Raw genomic sequence first — 21,527 nt, forward strand, 5'->3', positions numbered from 1 at the left:
ACAAAGATGACAATACTCCCATGTTTTAGAGTATCTTGCAGAGTATTTCTGTGTTGAAACACTGTGATATATACCTATGGATGTTGAAATTGAGGGCCTCCCCTCCTCGTGTGGTGAAGCGCTCGCGATAGAGATCTCCATGTGGGGTCAGGTCACTCAGGGACAAACTTCCTAAACTGCCTTGCAATGCCAGGTTACCATCTGAAACATTAGACATAATGTGATAACATTCAGCCTCAGATTATGAGTGGTTACAGGAGTCAACCTTTACAAATAAAATAATATGATTTTGTACAAAGGGTTTGTTTTATCTAAGGTGGCTGAATTTGAAGTTTTTCGTACTTACCCAACATTTCCAGATGAGCAGATAATTTGGACACACTAGCCCTCGCAAGCTCATTGACTTTCTTGTTTAGTATAAGAGACAATGAATGAACCTAAGCATGAAAAAGAGCAGATTTATTCATGAGACATTTAAAAGAAAAAACTAACTATTGTGGTTTGTTTTAAAGGTAGAGTCAGTGACTCTCGAGAATGATTGTTGAATACACTTTTTGTCATATTGTTATTTACTGCTTCAGTAAATGAACACGTAACTACAGCATACCAACTTGAATTATAATATTTGTACAGCCCGGTTGTTGGTCCTACCTTAAGGTCCACTTTAGTGTTGACGACATCCGTTGCCTCCTCCTCATACAGAGGATGTCCTGGCACAGGTTGAGGTGACATAGTTGACAGCTTCACTGCATGATTATTGGCTGTAGAGCCAATACTAAAGAAATCAAGGATAACCACCCAGGTCTGTAGTGTGATTAAAACGTCCAGGCAGTTAAAGTCAACATCCACACTTCGTCCCACACTGCCGTAGCGCGTTTTGAACTCTGGGTGGTTCTGGTCCACAAGCAACACATTGATATGAACTAATGAGTCATCAAAGTCTGGCGGAGGCTGAGTGGATGGTGTATGGTGGGTAGGGGAGGGTGGTGGAGTGCTGGGACAGTCCGGGTCTTTCTTGGATTTGCGACTGCTAGCTGAAGGCGTGCTTGGATGCCTCTGGTAGAGCTGGAAGACATTCTTAGCCTCCTCTACGTGGGCAGGCAGTGAGCGGGGCATCTCTGGGTACAAGGCATTGGATGCTGATGGACAGCTTTGGGAAAGGTACTCCTTTGGACTAAAGGTGGAGGGCTTGGGAGCTCCACGGGACACCATCAGATGTTTGTATTTTGACTCAGGGTTTGGCTCCAGGAGGTCCTCCATGAGCAGCGAGCGAAGAGCCAACTGGACTGCCAGTAAGTGCGGATGGTCTTTGGTAAAGTCTCCCTCCAGGTCTTGGAAGCGCAGACTGACTAAGCCCTGGGACCCCTGGGTCAGGTCAGCACTGAGCTGGACCTGCAATTCTGCCACGTGTAAGGTGATTTTCAGCTGAGTGAATGAAGAAGACTCAACAGCAGGTTTGTGAGCTTGCAGAGGCAAAGGTGAGGAGAGTGATGAGTGGGAGAAGCTGATATGGGGAGGGTCCCTTGCAAACAGCCCTCCCTGTGGGTCAGGAAAGCGGTGTGGTCTGGTGGAGGAAGGAGTTGGTGGTGGGGGTGTAGGTGGTTGGCTGGGTGTGGCCCGTTGCTCCTCAATCAGGGACAAATTGTCCAGTGTCTGCAGTACTTGTTCATACACAGGCTTGCACAGGAACACCTATAACCAGACAGTGAAATATTGATACAATTATTAATCAGTCAAAATTTGATTTAAAGGCCCTGCACACCTGGATGTCTGCACAAGCTGAAGCTGGGTAGAACTTCAACTTAAGCAGGATGATAAAATTGGTACTACTAGTTGAAAAAAAAAAGAAGAGGTTTCAATCAAGTTCGGTCTATACTGTGCTGAGAAGAGATCTACGGAGCCAAAATAATTTGTAACAGGTTTACCATGGTTATACACAGTCTTTAAACTCCACAATCCAAGATCATGTTCTAAGCTGGTTGTCAGAAGGATGCTATATTTTATGTTACTTTGACTTGTTATGTACATTAATCATAGTGGAAATTGTCAAATAGTGTGTGGGGTCATATTAACTCAGAGACTTGCCTTTATTTGAAACAAGCCTATATACAAGACATGTATTAATTCCTCCACAAGATTACCATACAACAGAAAAAATGTCGTAATTTAATGTTGTACTGTAGATACTGTTTTCAATCAATAAATATGTGGTAAGTGGTAAATTGGTATCCCATTTGTCGGTGGAATTTATTTCATTCCTAGTACCTGTTTTTATACCAAATATTTGCAAGAAGCATTAATCCTCACCATCTGTAACATTAACAGCAATAGAAAGAACAGGAAAGCAGAAAAAGTAGAATTAATTAGTAAGGATGGTACTTCTGTTCAGAAGAATGGTGAGTGTGACTCAACCATGTTGTTTTCGTACTTTACCTTGTGGGTCATTACAGCAAAAGCAATTCTTTGGGGACTGGTCTTTATTTGTTCAAGCTGGCCACTAATTCTATGCATAAGTCACATAATAAAACTACTGATAGTAATTGAGACATAGCCATCATTTGAATACTGGCTTATATGTGAGAATTTATAGTACTGAGAGAGTGTATACCTGAACAGGGTTGACGAATTTTCCCTCAATTCTCAGTAGGCCTGTGCTCTTGCAGGTCTCCTCGGTGGTGAGGAAGATAAACTGATTGTCTTCATCAATGGGAACTTTCTCCAGGGTGAACTGTATGGTGGTGTCTTTCAGTATATGGAAGGCTGATGAAGAAAAGAAATCATGTGAACTTGCTTAGCAGCTATCCATCTAGTGAAAAGTCCTTAATCTTTAAAATCTGTAAAATTCTCACCTTTTCCGCGGCTGAGGGATTCAAAAAAGTCATGACGTGTTAACTGCGGTTCATCCTGATTGATGCTCCCATTGTGGGATGGTGACATGTTTCCAGCGTTATCCCCTTTAGGTGCCTTCTTCAAAACCAAATGGCTCAAGTTGAGTGAATACAGCCGGATATCCTTTACCAAGACCTGCAGCCTCTCTCCTTCAGAGTCTTGCCCAGTATCAAAATTGTGGATTTTTATGCTCCCCAAATGTCCCACCAATAGCTCAGGGTGTCCGGGTTTACGTGGGATGGACACAACTGGTGACTCAATGCTAATATCAAGAGTCAGCTTCACCAAGAATGTGTCTAATGTGGATTCGGGTTCCTCCATGGGAATGTCCTCTTCATCCTCAAATGTATAAGCCCAGCTCTGACTCTGGGTTCGATTTCTGCGTGAGGGAGTTTCAAAGAGTGAAACCATACCACTGTATTCTGCAGTCTTGGTGGCTAGAACTGTTGACACTTTGGTGGCAGCACTTTTCAACATGGAGCGGAAATTGTCTTCTACCTCATTGGCAGACAGACTCAGTTCCTTCAGGAATTTGGCTGAGTGGTTGTAGTGCAAGGATGCCATTTGTAGTTTCAAGGAACACTCCCCCTGTGTCTTCTCCAAAAGGCGGAAATTTAAAGCTTCTGAGGGAGAATCCCCTGTGTCAGAAAGGAATGTCAATCCTCGAAGAGTTGAGGAGCTGTCCTCTACATTTCCAATGCTGACCACAAACTGGCTTCGGCCTCCTTCCTGGGTCAAGTCCACCAACTGCATAGCTCCGAGTGATCCATTGATGTCCAACCGACTGCCCATGGACACATTGACCTTGGTGCCAGTGATACTGGCAGTGGCAATCTTCAACCCTTTCTTCTCAGCGCCCAGGACAGTGCCAGTGGACACAGTCCGAAGAAGAAGCAGGTTAAGGCGGTGGATCTCCACAGTTAGCTCTTTGTTCTGATCGTAAGTGGCCTGATATGTCTCTCCGTCCTCCTCACTGTCAGGCTGAGTTGTATGTTGTTGCGCTGACGATGCCCAGGTGCTTTCTTCTTTGGGGAAAGACTTCTGGAGGAACTTGAGTAGCTCCACCATGGTCTCAGGGTTGAGAATAATGTCCAGATTATTGACCTGCATGCTTGTAACCTGAAGGGAGCTGTCCAGGTTCATAGAGGGGCAATCTGAGCTCACAAACTGGTACTCAAGCTTAATTAGGGCCTCCTGGTCTTTAAGATAGGAACTGAGGGGAGATAATCTATCCATTGGCATACCAGTGTATGACTCAGTATGGTGGCCCTGATGCTCAGGAGATCTGCCTTCAGGTGACACAGGGGAAGATGGCTGGCTCTCTCGGAGGCTGCCCGTGGGTATGTCAAAACTAAGATGTTTATGAGAGGCCACGAGGAGGTCGAAGTCTGAGCCATAAGTCTGCAAGGTGTCCACCAGCAGAAGACCATGGACGGTCAGCGAGACTTCAGCATCATAAGGCCGCTTGACAAAATGAGCATTTGTGCCAAATACCTTGAGAACAGATATGTAGCGGCCATCACTCTCCACGCCGAGTTGCATGTAGTTAATGTTGAATTCAGCTAACAGTAGACGGGATTCCACCAGGACTTCACGTGTGTGCTGCTCTAAAGTCATCACGCTCTGTGTCAGGTTCTTGGCTGAACCTTGCAGCTTCCAAGAGCTGTCCTCCCTTTGAAAGATCTTGTCATGGCGGAGGGTAAGAGGGTCAGGAGACCTTATATTTGCGTCTTTCCCTAGGCTTTTGTCTCCTTCACTCACATCTGGACTGCTTAGCCTTGCTAGACAACTCCTCAGGGCAGTCATCTTCTCAAGGTTGATATGAACCTTGAGGTCTGGTAGTGTTCCTGACAGCACAGCCCCAGGGAGTTGGGGGTCTGATGTGTAACGCAGTCTTTGCTCTAGTTGCAGCAGCACATTAAACTTCTCCACCACATGCGTAGGCCCAACTTCACTCTCTTGAAGATGTTTCCAGTTGTCCTTATAGCGACCAACCATTATCTGTAGGTCCTTAAAAGACAAGGAGTATTTTTCATAAAGCTTTTTCCTGTAGGCCTCTGTACTTTCAGGGGATCTGAGGCTGGGAAGTTCATGGCTTTTGAGCCGTTCTTTCGAAGGCAGGTCTAGCTCAGGAGGTGGAGAATCTGGCGGAGTGGCAAGTGGTGTCTGGTACTCATCATCACTCATGTCTTCCCTTTCAGGTTGAGTGACTTTTGAGCTGGCCTTACTGTCATCTTCAAATAAAACATATATGAGATGAGTAATGGACAAGTTATTTGGGTATTCTCACATTATTTTAGGTGAAATACTAAATGATATTACCTTGAGAGTTTGTGAGAAGAATCCTGCCTAAATCAATGACAACTAACATTGGGTCTCCTGACTGGAAGTCATCAGGAAAGATCACCTGGGGTGCACAGATGTCCAGTTTCATGGTCCAACGCTTGCTGTTTTCCTACAGAAGTGAGACAGTATTTAGAAATAATTCAACTACCATTTGTTTGTGTCATTATCCAATGAATCTCTTACAATAAATTCTCCCACGAGAAGCTGATCAATAGTTTGTCGGATCTCTGCCTTGGTCTGCATTTTCAGTTTGTTGTACTGCCTCCTGGCAGCCTCTGCCACCCTCAACTCTAACTCTGACTGATATCCAAAACCTAGGAAAGAAATAAAAATGTTAAAAATCCCAAAAATCTACAAGGGTCTTCTGATGCAATTATGAACGATCAAGGTTACATGATAAATATATGTAATACTTGAAGTCTATATTATATCAATACTTGATGAAGTTCATTGCTGAGCTTGGAAATAGTTTGACAAGTGTTTGATTTAATTTAGTTGGACAGTCTATTAATCCATTTCTACAGTTTATTAATTCATGCACACATATCGCTAACTGAATGTATACATTTCCAGCCCATGATTTACACTCATTATTACATTTATTACCATTATTTTGTGGCGTAACATTTTATTTGTGTCTTTTGATCTATTTAATATGATTTGCTTCTGCTTGATTCTACTTTTGACTGACTATAAACTTAACGACTTGGATTTGGACTTTTGTTTTTATTTAGCTCACAGAATATATATAACGAATACATTTGTAGTTTGTTTCCTATATGCATAAATACATGTGATGATCATTAAAAGACAAGGGAAAATCCCTAGATGTGATCGTTTTACCTGGCTAATTTTTCCATCACTGAATTTAGGACCACTAAGGACCACTAAGGACCACTCAGTTCTAGGCTGCATTCAACAGGAACTAAGCCTGAGGCAATCATCGTGTAGCATGCTGTTCTTTATCACTGCTGTTTCTTATTAAGTCCTTACTTTATCTGTTTTATTTATTTGTAGAAATGACACCAACAAGGACAAAATGCTATAGCATTTTTTCTCCTGACTTACCTGAGGTGTGAACTCTTCCTTTATAGAAGAATTCTGTCACTTTTTTGATTGCTTGTGGATTATAGATGATGTTCAGTGGACTCGTGTTCACTTCCAGTCTTCTCTCAAATTTACACCTCACAGGGTTACGCTCATAAATCATTTCAAACACTGGTGGTGACAAACTCTCTGCAGTGGATCCTGACAACACAAAAAGAACACAAAGAGGGTTTTCATTATGAGACAAACATTTCAGCGACACCTGATGGAATATTGTGCATTTGCACTTGTGCTGCCTAAAAAGATAATTATTCCCCAACATGAACATGTAGGCAACTGAAAAAGGTACTTATATTTTTAGTTATTTTTGACAGAAGGTACAACATGTTGCATATACAGTACAGAGATATTCAACAGATAGACTCTAAACAAGAGAAAGAGCCTGGAATTATCATTACAAACAACAAATATACTGTCCTGCCTCCTATATGAGCCCGTGGTTTGAACCACATTATCACTCAAACCAATAGCCTTTTTACACGCAGGAAAACAATGTGGTGGGTGACAAACTTACAAACCTAACAGCTAACTTGCCTTAAAAACACTGCAGACCTGACTGTGATGGAAATCAATAAGGGTGATGGAAAAAGGGGGGCATGCCCTGTTTTGCACCCTTAATTCTGCTCACCACTCCAGTCCTCAATGTTATGTGCTATTATTGAACTATAAAAAGGATGAACACCTTTTATTTTGTGGACAGTTTAGAAATCTAATGTTTTCACATGACACATGATATCCAAAGGCACTAATACACTGCAGGCTGATAAAGGAATTTAGTGTGGAGCAGCTGCTATGCAGGGGTTTTGAAACATAAGGAATTTACTATTTCTTATAAATGTAGATGTTGTGATGAAAAAGCAACAGTAATAGTGTTGAGTATCTTTTAGAAATGAAACATATTTATAGCTATGAAAAAGTAGTAAGCACAAGCATACTGTCAATTAAAATACCGATATCACAACTGCTATCTGATTAGAAATACTCTGTACCCAGTTATATACTGTAATGGCTCTAAGGTGCTTATAATATCAGAGAAAATATAATTTACTACTGTTTCAATCAAGCAGATATAATCAAATAACTCAATATATAAATATAATTTAAAAAAACAAAACAGAAACCTTACCAGAGTTACCGGACTGCCCAGACGCTTGATGAGTGGTAACAACAACTTTGTCCTACAATTGATGTAAGACTTGATCAGCATGACAACATACAGCAGAAACTATTGGCATATATCATATACTTCAGGGGCTGGAACACTGCCTGCACTCCTTCTATTACTGCTTACCGTTTTGGGAGATACCAGAACAGGGAAGATGGTGCCTTGAGTGGTCAAATCTCTGAGGAACAAACCACCAAGCTTAACAGACAGCAGGGAGGACTCGGAACGAGGTAGAGACTCCAAAATCACCTTCACCCCTGTGGAACAGTCAAAGACAACTCAATCAAGGCAATAGTACTACTACTCTCCTGCAGTATAATAGAATTTAAAATTGGGGGGCAGTTGGACCACAATTACATATTGGTGGCTCTTACATACCTGAAAATTCCAGCTGGATGACCCCACTCTCATGTACTGTGTCTCCCCTCCGATCCTGGTGGAAGAGAGTGACTCCGCCCTTCTCCAGTAAGAACTCCAGCCGGGCGAATAGGTGATCTCGCCTGGTGAACGTGTTGAGAGTGTGAGAGTCCTCCAACGGGTCGAACAAGTCTTCTGTCTCTGCTGGAGAAGTGTACATCATCAGGGTCAGCAGTCATTGTATTTGTTATATTGTATATTGTGTATCTGTTATAATATTATATTGTATTAAAAAAATGTGTCTTCTTGTGCCCTAAAAGTCTCAGAAACAGTAAGAGGTCCAATTCCTGAACTTTGCAGATGTTATATTTCTCACTGACTGAACAGATAAAAAATTACACAGATTGGCCAGATGGTGGCACTAAAACAACAAACTTTATGTTTTGGCCTATAACTTCTGAACCTTATGTCTCACAAACTAAATTGTGGAATTCCTGGATTCTGTGGGTCCAGATAAATCTATCCATATAAAGCCAAACCAATTTGTGACAAGATAGATTTTATTTTTTCCATTTTAAATTTGAGCTACTCCTACAAATTTTGAGCAACAGGCATCAAATTTGGCACATGGCATATCTGGACCAAGTCGAAAAAAGAACCTTTTCAGATTTTTGATATTCCATACCGTTTTGAAATTACATATTTTTAAACCTGTGTCTTTAGGTTCAATTTTACATAAATGCTCACAAGTCCAAACTAGCTTAAGCTATTGTGTCAAACTTGGTGCATGTGTTTGAATGCTAGGTCCGAGCTTTTCTGTGAAGTCCTGAGATATCCTGCCACTAAGAGACACCACAAATGTGAAAAGTTTATATATCATAATCGGCTGCATGGATTCTTACAAAATTCAGTTTGCCTGATCAAGGGGGATGACTCAGTCAATGTATAAGATTTGGTAATGACTGAATAGATGGGTTTGGGGGGGTCTGGCTTAATACAACACATTTCTAGATATTTCACATCATTTATTATAGCTGTGTCTTATTTCACCCATTTTAAGAATGAGCTCATTTAAAATATGCAATCCACATAAAACCAATCATTTAGTTCCTTACAAAGGAACCAAACTCAGCATGAGGACAGATGCTAAATGTCCAAACGGGAGTCAGGACAGACTCTCTCACCCAGAATATCCCAGGAGGATGGACTGGGAAGGAGCTCCTCTGGGACCCTATCTGGGTCCTGGGAATCTCCATACCAGCCACCCCAGCCTGGGAACCAAGACTGCAAGTACTGGATCATTCCAGAGCTCCCACTCTTGGGGATGGACGTGGTGGGTGAACAGGGTGGTGGGTCACTGCTGGGCTCTCGCACATACTAGCAGAGGAGACAGAGAGAGAACACATTTAGGAGATCAGTGAAATTTTACAATTGAATTCTTCCTCCTGGTTTCTGTTTCTTTGGGACCAACACAGATCACAAGCTGTTGAAACTTCTCTTTTAAAACGCCTGATGAAAGTCTCTGGACCAAAACTTAGCTGCTTGATGAATTTACCCCAAGTGCTGACAGTGTGCAGGTGTTGAATCTTTGTTTGGAAAATTTGGTTTTAAAAAGTGTTGAGCACTTGTATGAGTGATCTGCTCTCACCTCTGCAATCTCTTCCTGCTTTCGGAACCAGTCGTGGACGATTTCTCTCAGACTCTGCACCTCTTCCAACGTTTGCTCCTCTTCCACTCGCTCCAGTTCGCACTAGTTGACAAAGACACATTTGAAGAACAGTTCAGTAATATGTGTTTGCTTTATTTATTATTGCTTTATTATCTTAAAAGCACATTGAGAATATTTCCTCATTGAATTACTTAGTCAATAAAATGTCAAAAGTTATAAAAAATAAATAAATGTTGACACAGTTTTTTTTAAATTTGAGAAGCTGGAACCAGAGAGCGTTTGGTATCTTTGTCCTGTATTATAAAGACGCAGGGGGCTGCATTAGTCCTGAAAGTCCAGCTGGAGTAACAGATTATTGCATTTAAAGGATTATCAGATGACAACAGACATACATCTCTGGAAAGTCACAGCACCAAATATGTTATCTTTCATTTCAAAAATCACAAGGTTCCTGTTAAAAAAAACAAAACAAAACAACATAGACCATCAGGAATATGAGCTTGCATTTAAGTGATTGGCCAGCACGTTGCCTTGATGAGCCTGGTTGAATTTTATTGCTGAGTAATGGGTAGTGGTTTATTTGCTGCTGCTCTCTGTAGGGCTGGACGATTATGGCAAAAATCATAATCATGATTATTTTGATCGATATTGAAATTGCGATTATAAAACACGATTATTCATAGATGTGTAAACATAAGCATTTATTGAACCACCAGAACTCAACTTGAAATATATTTGAACAGCACAACCAGAAATAAATTAAAATCAAGAAAAATATATATAATGATAAATGGAAATAATAATAGCAATATGTAAAAACGATAAATAAAAATAAATAGCCAAAACCTACCAAAACAAAAATCTCCTGGCTGCCGAGCTTATTAAACAAATTGGTCGTGTTGCCATGGTGACACCATGATGGTGTGCACTGTGTCAAGCAGTTCACACGCTCTCACGCCACACCTGTCATTTCTCAGGCTGAGAAGTGATCGATCCCACCACACAGAAATTAATATATTATGTAATCCATACATCCCAACTCTCTATTGATAGCGGTTCCCTGACGCCCCCAAATGAGACATAATCTCCCGGAATCTGGAGCGAACGACCAAGAGCGCGCGCTAGAGTGTGACTGCGGGCGCGTGTGTGACTATCAATGCAGCGCACGCGTGTGTGTGACTCTCAGTGCAGCGCGTGTGAGATGTCACTGAAGATTTCCCAGTCGGGTCTAACATAAGGGGCGGGACACAGAACTTGCTGGGAAAGAGGGGGGCGCTGGATATATGTCACAGGTGCGCCGCGCCGGGCAGAACAATAATCGTTTTATGTCGATTATTACGTTTTTATAATCGCGGGAGGCCAAAATGGATATCGCGATTAAAATTCAATTAATCGTCCAGCCCTAGCCCTCTGTGTTGGCACCTCTACCTACAACCCTAACCCTGTCTCTATTCAAATGAATGAGACGCCTGCAATTGTTTCATGACATGGCCATAAAGTGTAGTACCTCCTCCTGAGGACTCAGTGGGACTCCTTTGAGAGTTCTGAAGTACAGGCTGGTGTAGGTCTGGGCATCTCGTGCTCGCTGCAAGGCAAAATCCCAGCTGCCCCGCCGCCGCTGCTCCCTGATCTCATTTAGATTGGCCTCAATGGCAAACATCCACCACTTTCTGCAGCTGGGGGAAAAAAACAATGTTACAGACTTATATCTAATCTAGTTTTAACACATGAGATATGAAGGTGGAATGATGTAGGGGTGACTGATAGAATATTAAATATTATGGGTGCAACCTGACTTTTACTTTCACTTCAGTGACTCATGCAACTCCATGAAATTAACCATAGAGTAATATTATCATTATTGATCGTGACTGTGATGATTTGACCTCATATTTGATCTTGCAGAGTATAATGTTGGATTAAACTATAGTACAGTAAACATGAATGATCCTGTATGTCTGAACTTACTTCCCAGTAACAGGGACTTTGGGTCTCCACTTTCGGTAAAGCATCTCCCTCTCCCGGCGGTCCAGCTCTTTGAGGAAGGCGGTGATCTGCTCGTACTGGACCTGAGTCACACACACACACACGCACACACGCACACACACATAATGAATTACTGTTCTGCTTGAATGCTCTGCTTGTGTCGAGCTGGTTTGGAGCCAGTGACCTGTGTTGAGACTGCTGAACCACAATATGTCAGGGTCACTTTTATTGCCTCCCTCTGGAGACAGCTGTTGTTGACACTAATGGACACTAAACATTGCCTGAATTCTACATCGAAAAAATTGAAGTACTGAAGTCAGTGAGATATATGAATAGCCTAATGACCTGTAATACTTTACTATTACAATTTAGTTTCTGGTGATCAGTGTGTAATAGTGCATTTGGAAAGGGTGAAGTGGCCTTTAACACACAGTCACAGCAGGGGAAGTCAGGCGAATAGAAATATTGCAGTTGTAGTTTAAATATTCACCAAAATTTCAAACTAAACAGATAAAAAAGCTGAAAGAGAAATCATGTTCGACAATGACATCTTTACTGATATTTTCTAAAACTTTGATGGTGCATTTGACAATTTAGAACACGCTTCAGTAAATATTATACTAAAATATTTGTCACCACTTCCTCAATTTGAAATATCTTACAACTTTTTACAACATTTCATCTCCAGTCTGTGACTCTGTTTTGGTAGAATTTGAACAAATACTTGACTGTTACCTGATTATGCTAATTAAAAAATAACAAGAGAGTGACTCACTTTATAACTGACCATTAGTTGTAGTGAAGTAAAGTCTTTTCACACAAACAAAAATGTGTTGCAACAAGAATGAATTCTCTTCAACCTTCTGTTTCTGATAATTTTTTGAACTCACTCATAAACCTCACACACATTATGATCCATCTAAAGTAAAAAATATTTTAAAACTCCTAAATAAGGAATGTCCTAGAACTGCATAGTTGCATCTAATCACGTGCAACACATTTGTTTAAATTTGATTTATGAGCATTTCTGTAAAATGAAACCTGGTGACACAAATCTGAAAATGTAGAACACACATGAAGGAGTATCCAGATAAAAAGGACAAATTTAGTGCAGCTCAATCCAGACTTTTATATGTTGAAATTGGTAAAGATTTAAATAAAGTTGAAAGTTACGGTTTCAGACATAATCCAAAATGACAGAGAATCACATGACCAGTGAGTTGTTGACAGATCCAGATGCAAATTTAGAAGCAATCTAAAATGAAACTAGCTATGGGAATCCATCCCTTTACCTTCACACCAAACACTGTACATGGAGGTGCGTTCAGGTGTCCGTACAGACCTGTGACAGGCGTAAGGACATGGGTTCCAGCTGAACTTGGCCTTCGATGCGGGGTGTGTGTCGGGACCTCAGGGGCTCCTTGGAGGCGTTTCTTCTGAGCAGTACAGAGGCACACACTGGTTCAAAGATGTACTGATGCTCCCGGCTCTGCATACACTGGGTCATTGCCTCCTGCACGTTCACAAAACAAACAAACAAACAAACTCACACATGGAACCTAAACCCTAACCCTAAACCCTAAACCCTAAACCCTAACCCTAACCCTAAACCCTAAACCCTAAACCCTAAACCCTAACTCTAAACCTAAACCCTAAACCCTAAACCTAAACCCTAAACCCTAACTCTAAACCTAAACCCTAAACCCTAAACCCTAACTCTAAACCTAAACCCTAAACCCTAAACCCTAAACCCTAAACCCTAAACCCTAAACCCTAACCCTAAACCAACATTATGACGCTCTAACTGACCTGATATAAGTCACATGTGTAAATGCATTCCCTTCATAGAGTCGGTTCATCCAGCATTGTGCACAAATGTCTCTATCTTAGTGTTTGTACTGCATCAGCATGGTTAGGTATAACATAGGATCAACCTTAAAATGCAGTTAAGAATTAAGGTCTACTTGCTGCTGACTGTCTGAATGTCTCACCTGGATCTGATTTACAGGGAGTTTTCCCAGCATTTCACACTCTGTGTCCCAGTAGACGCTGAAGTCTTCGATCTCCAGCTGCTTCTGCCGGAGGAGCTTCTGGACCTGCAAATAGAAAGAGAAAGGGAACACTTGTTAAGCTCGAATCCAGAAGTAGAAGTACTGAATTAACTATGGATATCAATTCACTGGCAGAGAGAAATATTATCATTTGGTCTCTGAGGCATCAGGAAGTCCTGACGTTAACACTAACAATAATTCACAAAACATTTTAGTGCTTAAAGTAGATCCTAAATCTTAGTTAGAAGAGGTCCAGAAGACTCCAAAGTCACTGACTGCACTTACATAGACTTTAGTAACCAGGTTACTCTGAGAAATCTGAAGAGTAAGTAATCTGGTTACAGTCATGTCAAGTCTATCTTATTTCTATAGTGTCAAATCATTATCATTATCTCAGGGCTCTACACTATACTCTTTATTATTTACAGTCCAACATTAACCCATGAGCAGTACTTTGTGACAACAGCAAGAACAAAAAACAACTCACCAACTGTACATAAGAATATAACAGAACCTGAGCCCTGTATATTACATTAAATACATGATCAGCATAAATGGATTTGGATAAATGGATGTTAGATTACCTCACCTGAAATCACTGGTCTAATCAATCAATCAACATTTTCCTCTCTGTACAGTTTCAACCAATTTAACATGATTGTTAACAAAAAGAAATGATACTTGGGTCAATGACGTGACGCCTACATTTGCAGTCCGACTGCATTTTATACATTTAGAAAAAGGTTTAAATGGATAAATAAATACCATATATATGTAGTGGCTTTCCTACATATGTATTCACTTTAAGTTTTCAAAAACACAAGTTATTAGTATTTTTTCTTTTATTTAAAGTGATAAAATATCATGTGGTGCGACTGTCTGGCCATGACTGCTGTTATGAAAACTTATTTGAAATTACTCCAAATCTATTCAAATGTATGTTCTGCCCTTTTTGGCATGTTTTCCAGAGTGTTTTATAGTACTGTACAAAATTACAAACCATTTGTATTTATTTTTCCATGCCAAACTTTGTCTGACGATGATGATTTGATGAAATATCATGTGGTGCGACCATCAAGAAACAACCACTCTGGGACTTTTATGATGAAAATCATTCAAAGGCAGGATGCTGCATCATACACTAGTTTGCCAAGGACCCATGGATACAACAAGCAGATTTGTACCCCTTTCTAAAATATGGAAAAAATGAAGCTTTTTAATGGCTGGTATCTAGTTGCCATATTTTGATATCATGTGGTATGACCTCAAGAAAACAATAAATATGACGTTATTTCTACAAATATATGTTTTGATTTTAAATTTCATAATGACCTTTTTGTGGCAAGCTAGCTTGTTTTGTTTAGGTGGTCAATTCTGTGCCTGTAAATTTTGATTGAACTTGAAAATATCATTTGCGACCAAATATCATGTGGTGCGACCATTGCAGAGTCTTTTTAATGACAGATATGTCCAATATTAGAAACTTATTCAGTGAATAATTTATTTACATTAATTCCTTTATTTTAGTATTATTTGGAATATATTTGTATGCAATTTGAGTCATTTTTTCTAAGATTTCAGAAGCAACAGTTTACGTTTAATTTTTGTATAATATCAGAAAAATGCAATGTCACTTTGGCAATTATGCATTTATTTGTAAAGCATTATTTATTTCTAACTGTTATAATCTATTTTACCAGATCACACTCCCATGCAAGGTAAAAACTGCTTGCCATTGGCAGTGTGTTAATTCTGACCCTGCAGTAAGAGCGGTGTACCCTGCTAGAAGAGAAAGGTAAAAATTGTAAAAATGAAAGCTAAAAATAAAGCACCATGAAGTACATATCACTCTGGTATGTTTTTCATTACCTGGATGGATTGCAGTTTTTGTATGCAGGTTCATCTACACTGTAGAGAGAGAGTAAGTATTGGGCCATGTGTCCATGACACCTACATGAGCATTCATGATATCCCTTTTTAAATCCACAGGAATTAATATAGAGATCTGTAACTATTACAGCTTCTACTCTTCTGGAAGGCTTTCCACAAGATTATGGAGAGTGGCTGTGGGAATTTTTGTCCATTCATTCAGAAGAGCATTGCTGAGATCAGACAGTGATGTTGGATGAGAAGGCCTGGCTCATAATCTCAACCCCATCTTTGTGATGAACTAGATGTGGTCTGCCACTTCGTGGCTGAGTGTCTGTTGTTCTTAAATATCCACTTGTTAATAATACCATTTACAGTTGACAGTGAAATGTATAGCAGGGACACATACCAAGCTTGAATTCATTGAACTCTTCAGAGCAATTCATTCTTTCACAAATGTGTGTAAATGCAGACTACATGGCTAGATGCTTGATTTCATACACCTGAATAAAACACCTGAATTCAATGATTAAGAGGTGTATCTCAATATTTTTGTCGATAAAATATATCAATGGTCCAAAGTGATACACCATAGATTAATGGCATGGCTTTGCATTTCTGTCTCAGCTACTAATGAAGAAAACAGTAGAGAAAGATTCAATATATAAAATCAAGTCAGCTTGATGATGACTAGATAATAAATATTTCTGTTCTAAATGATTCAATAATCGAAATAGACTTATTCCATTGTCAAGTTAAATGAAAAGTTTGTTCATGACAAAGCAATGAAGGCGTGCTGCACTTCTGTTTTAAAAAATGTTTATGAAATGTTTGAGTTTATAAAAATTCTGTGAAATTGTAATAAAACCACTGGTTTAATTCTATTCTGCATTAAAGTCATTATTTTTCTATTTCTTTCAATAGATTTTTAATGATATGAGGTCTTTCTGTCATGTGGTGCGACCACTCATCATGTGGTGCGACCAATAATACTAATAACTGTATTAAATTCAGAGTAAAATATCACTTTTCTGTGGCAGTAATATTAATCACTGATACAGTATGTTTAACTGAATTGTATTTTTAAATGTTTTAAATCATTTTTAAGCAATTTACAGGAAAAATAAGTCTTCCATTCATTTAAGAAGGCAACTGTGACATTATAGAACATAAATATGAGATTATTATTTACAAAAACTCAAAAGACATGCAAATAGTGTTAATGCATGTTAAGGAAATTCATTTATTTTAAGATAGATCACGGTCGCACCACATGATTTTTTTAAAGGTCAGTTCTAATTCATTGAGATGAAAAAACACATAAAACACTTAATTTACTATTTAAATATGAATTTATGTGTACTTTACATTCTTAATGTTTGAACTACTGCAATAGGCTATATATTCCCATTTTTATTATTTTAAAATTGACCTGTTGAAAATCCTTATAAGTCATTGACCCACTTATCACAAATCAGATAAATAATGACTAAACAGACACTGAGAAAGGAAAAGAGTGGTACGACTGTAAATATGTAAAAGACAGCAGTCATGATGTTGAAACACTGAGAGAACACAAACACAGTATCATGATTAGAAACTAAGAATGTCTACTTACTATTTTATTATCAACAAAAATGTCAGCATGGTTCACAACATGAACACAAACATACATCAGCACACATCTGCACCCCAAGACAGGCCGACTCGTTAGTTTCTATAGTAACGTAAAAAAACCATTTTAATCTATTTGGTGTTGTTGTTTATATGACTGCAATGAGCTGAAGCTATTTCAGTAATAATGTTAATATATCTCACCTCTTACAGGGTAAACATATAGTTTAGTAAGAAATACCCTCTAAAGCAGGGGTGGCAAACATACAGCCCGTGGGCCAGAACTGGCCCGCTGAGGGGTGCAATCCGGCCCACTTTCCTTCCGGTGTTCTTTTCCTTCCTTCCATCTGTCCTTCCTACCTTCCTTTTTTCCTTTCTTTGTTCCTTCCTTCCTTTCTTCCTTCCATGTCCTTCCTCCCTACCTTCCTTCTTCCCTTTCTTTCATCTGTCTTTCCTCCCTTCTGTCCTTCCTCCCTACCTTTCTTCCATCTGTCCTTCCTCCCTTTCTTCATTCTGTTTTTCCTTCCTCCCCTTTGTCCGTCTGTCCATCCGTCCTTCCTTCCATCTGTCCTTCCTCCCTTTCTTCATTGTTTTTCCTTCCTCCCCTTTGTCCGTCTGTCCATCCGTCCTTCCTTCTGTCTGTCCTTCCTACCTTTCTTCCCTTCTTCCTTCTGTCTGTCTTTCCTCCCTTCCCTTCTTATTTCCTCCCTTCCTTCCCTTCATCTTTTTACATGAGATCATATTGGTCTGTATGTGACCCTTTAACTAGAATGAGTTTGACTCCCCTGCTGTAAAGGATCATCAGAACAGCTGATGGATAAAATATGTGAGGTTCTGTAATAAGACTGAGTTAGCATCATTATGCAGCTGACATCCAGCCAGCTCTGACTGAAAACTTTCATGCACATTATCTTTATGAGGCATGAGTGTGATCAAAGTTTGATTAATGATGTAACAGTTTTTAAGTTGCCTGTTCATTTTAAAATAAAGTGTGATGTTGTCATTAGTTTCTGTTCTCTTCCTTTGTGTAGTCAGAAGCATCTTTCAATAAGTGATCCTAAAACATGTCTTCTCTCTCTAAATATCTCTGCTTAACAAGTCAGGACTCCTCCTCCTAAATATTGACCCAGACAGGAGTGATGTAAGTTTAATCTGGAACCTATTTTCCCGTCTTTTAGTGTCTAAGTGACTAATGGGGACAAGAGTTTTTTTAATTGGTTCATTATTGAGCAAGAGTGTTTGAGCTAGCAGCCGCAAAACAGTCTGCAATGTAATCCTTTGTAATCCTTTTGAACCAGTGACAGGCTCAGCTTGGTATTATAATCATGCAGAGAAATGAAATGTTCTTCTTTACCTTTCACCTGATTAGATCCGTGTCTAACTAAATCTCGTTCAAGGAGATGACTCATTCTAAAATCTCGCGAGAGTTGAGTGCTTAAAATCTATTTAGCCAGGAAGAATGATTATATATATATATATTATATATATATGTATAAATGTGTGTATGTACGTGTAGGTACGGGTGTACATACTGTATGTGCATTTATTGTACACATATTAGTACTTATATGGTTAATCAGGAGTATAAATGTGAATATAAATGTATGTGCGTATGTGTGTGTATATGAATATGTGCAAATTGTATAATATGAACATATGTGTGTATGTGTGGAAGTAGGTGTGCCCATATATACAATGTTTTTGTTTTTTTTGTTTTTTTTTAAGTATATTTTTGGGGCTTTTTGCCTTTATTGTACAGGTTAGTAGAGAGAGACAGGAAGTGGGAGGCAGAGAGGGCAATGACACGCAGGATAGGAACCGGGGTCGCCTGCAGTGAGGACTGTAGCCTCAATACATGAGGCGGGTGCTCTACCCACTGAGCTAAACACCTCCACCATATATACAATGTTAAAGTATGTGAACTATTATATTTAATTTGTTTTTTATTTAAATTTTTAAAAAATCAATAAACAAAGCAGACAGAGCTGGAGAGATGAATGCTGAGTTTGTTGTGTTGGAACATGTAAAACATCATTTAGTTCTTTTTCTATGTTAACTCAACTGTTGCAAGATTTCAGAATAAGACTTCTCCTTCAGCGAAACTTGGTTAGACACAATAACAAACATATCAGACCAAGATAAAGGTTTTAAATACAGTTTCTCTTTAAAAGATGAACAAATGTCTCACTGAGAAGTTGTGTTTAGTTAAGAGTACCTTCCTACAAAGAGAAACTTGATACATTTAAGAAATTCAAATAAATTAAAAAAATATATGAAAGAGAAATCATGGGGTGTGATGTCACACACAGCTAATTCTTTAATAATGAGTACTTACCGCCTCTTTGGAGGGGTTCTGAGCAGAAACATTGTAGATACACACACCAAATGAAAAGGGCTTCTCTGGGTTGGAGAAGTCATCCTCAAATCTCAGGTGCACATCTTGGATATTCAGCTGCACAAAACAGCCAGAAAAGTGAAATGTGTTAATAAGAGTACAATAACACCCAGTCAGTTATGTGCTGTCTACTTTCTATGCTACACTTTATTTGTGCTGCTGTTAAATTGTAGAGTTAGACTAAAATTCAGATGTGTATTATTGGAACTATATACACAAAATATATGTATTGTTTCCAATATTAAGGATTAAGATTAATTTTATCCTCCTGTAAATCTTTGAATTAAGATGACACATAGTTCCAGCTCTGCGGTGCCATGATGGATGGCTTACCTCAATGTTTTCCACAATCCTGGTAACCACTGAGGCAGTGACAGAGTACCAGTAAGACTCTCCTCTCTGTTCACACTCACTCTGGAGGGACAACAACACACATATCATCATCATCCTCATCATCATCATCATCATCATCATCATCATCATCATCATCATCGGCAGCAGCAGCAGCAGCAGCAGCATCATGCATGCATGCACATACAGTATAAAGGTAAATGAGGTTTGTTCTGTGTCTATGTGGTTTTTATGAGTCAAATTTAAAGAGGTTCAAATGTGAAAATAAACATATGAATAACTTGCACATTCTTTTTTTGTGGACCCAGCATCAAATTTCTGCTTTTAATCCATTTAGAGAGAATATATTAGAGGATTATGGTAAACATGTCTAAGTGGTGTAACCATAAAAACTTTGTACCAAATAATCCAATAAAACAGTAAATAGTCAATAAAACACCATATCAACTAGTTTGGCATGATCTTACATCCTTCCTTCCTTCCTTCCTTCCTTCCTTCCTTCCTACCTAACACCATATCAACTAGTTTGGCATGATCTTACATCCTTCCTTCCTTCCTTCCTTCCTTCCACCATATCAACTAGTGTGGCATGATCTTACATTATAACTTTTATATTAAATAAAGCTAATGGAATACTATTGTTCTAAATATTACATTTCATCTGGAGAATCGTGGAGAGTCATTATTAGTATAAATCCACTTTAAAACACTGTAGGTGGATCAAATATTAAAAAATTAGAGCAGAAAGTTAAGTGTTTTCTGTCTTTTAATATGACACCAGAGCTCTCTGCTGCCATTTCAACTATCAGTATGTCAGCAGTGTTCACCAAATTAAATGTGATAGCTTTTTTAAAAGTTATATTTTAACTAGACAATTTTAAAAAATGCCCAAAATAACAAAAGAGAGTACATCACATTCAGTTGGGCTTCTCTTCTTTTTATCTAATTTCTTTCCTCTTTATCTTTCTCTCTGTCTCTCTAATGTTATCTTACAGCATTGAAGACAACATCACTTAATGAACCAACAGCTGAGATCAAATCTGTGGACCAACTTGTCTGACATGCAGCTCAACAGAAACATCTGAACACTGTTCAAATCATCATCTTACTGAATCTCACTGAAATATTTCATTCTATTCATTTGATTTTTTTACACAGTTTTATTGTATTTAATGTTTTTAACAGCCTTTTATTTTGTTAACGTGCTTTGAGCTGCATGTATGAAAGCTGCTGTACAAATAAAGATTATCATTCCTATAATCAGAAATAATAAAACACTTTTTTATGTTGGAGCAGTTTGTTCTTGAAAGATTATCTGTTTGATTATAATATTAGTATGATTTTAATTCATTTGAGTAGTGGTTCATACTTTTTACTCTCATCATTTATTCTCTATTTTAGTCTAGCTCTTTGTTTTCTTTCTCCCTTTCTATTTTTCTGTACTTTGTTTTCTTTTTATTAAAATTGGGTTTTCTTTTTTAAAATTGTATGTTTTAATGTTTCCAATTGTTTGTTTTTATGTAAAGCACACTGAGTTGCCCCTGTGTACAAAATGCACTATATAAATACAGCTGCCATGCCTTTTATTTTGAAGGTACCGGGCAGTTGGGGCACAGGGGATTTTATTTCTATAGGGAGGCAGGTAAAGGACCAGCGCACACTGAGTGAATTTGAGTTGATTTATTTATTTTTCTTCATATTTTGTTTATTTTATATACAAATTAAGGA

General features: G+C 38.8%; 1 protein-coding gene across 2 annotated transcripts in view; it reads right to left on the reverse strand.

Moving 5' to 3' along the window:
• The window catches only part of vps13d (vacuolar protein sorting 13 homolog D), a 78,352-nt gene that overhangs the window by 50,287 nt on the left and 6,538 nt on the right, over positions 1-21,527 (reverse strand). For both annotated transcript variants that reach the window (XM_053317039.1, XM_053317038.1), the window contains exons 5-23: positions 19,782-19,862; positions 19,389-19,505; positions 13,511-13,615; positions 12,862-13,032; positions 11,502-11,602; positions 11,041-11,209; positions 9,513-9,614; positions 9,049-9,241; positions 7,886-8,068; positions 7,634-7,764; positions 7,469-7,520; positions 6,304-6,483; positions 5,419-5,549; positions 5,212-5,344; positions 2,850-5,123; positions 2,609-2,760; positions 652-1,692; positions 347-437; positions 75-201 (exon numbers count right to left, since the gene is read on the reverse strand). In XM_053317039.1, coding sequence (XP_053173014.1) covers positions 75-201; positions 347-437; positions 652-1,692; positions 2,609-2,760; positions 2,850-5,123; positions 5,212-5,344; positions 5,419-5,549; positions 6,304-6,483; positions 7,469-7,520; positions 7,634-7,764; positions 7,886-8,068; positions 9,049-9,241; positions 9,513-9,614; positions 11,041-11,209; positions 11,502-11,602; positions 12,862-13,032; positions 13,511-13,615; positions 19,389-19,505; positions 19,782-19,862 — 5,534 coding nt within the window. The remainder of the gene's footprint in view (positions 1-74; positions 202-346; positions 438-651; positions 1,693-2,608; positions 2,761-2,849; positions 5,124-5,211; positions 5,345-5,418; positions 5,550-6,303; positions 6,484-7,468; positions 7,521-7,633; positions 7,765-7,885; positions 8,069-9,048; positions 9,242-9,512; positions 9,615-11,040; positions 11,210-11,501; positions 11,603-12,861; positions 13,033-13,510; positions 13,616-19,388; positions 19,506-19,781; positions 19,863-21,527) is intronic.

Source organism: Scomber japonicus, chromosome 4 (genome assembly GCF_027409825.1).
Source record: "Scomber japonicus isolate fScoJap1 chromosome 4, fScoJap1.pri, whole genome shotgun sequence".
Taxonomy (NCBI): Eukaryota; Metazoa; Chordata; class Actinopteri; order Scombriformes; family Scombridae; genus Scomber; species Scomber japonicus.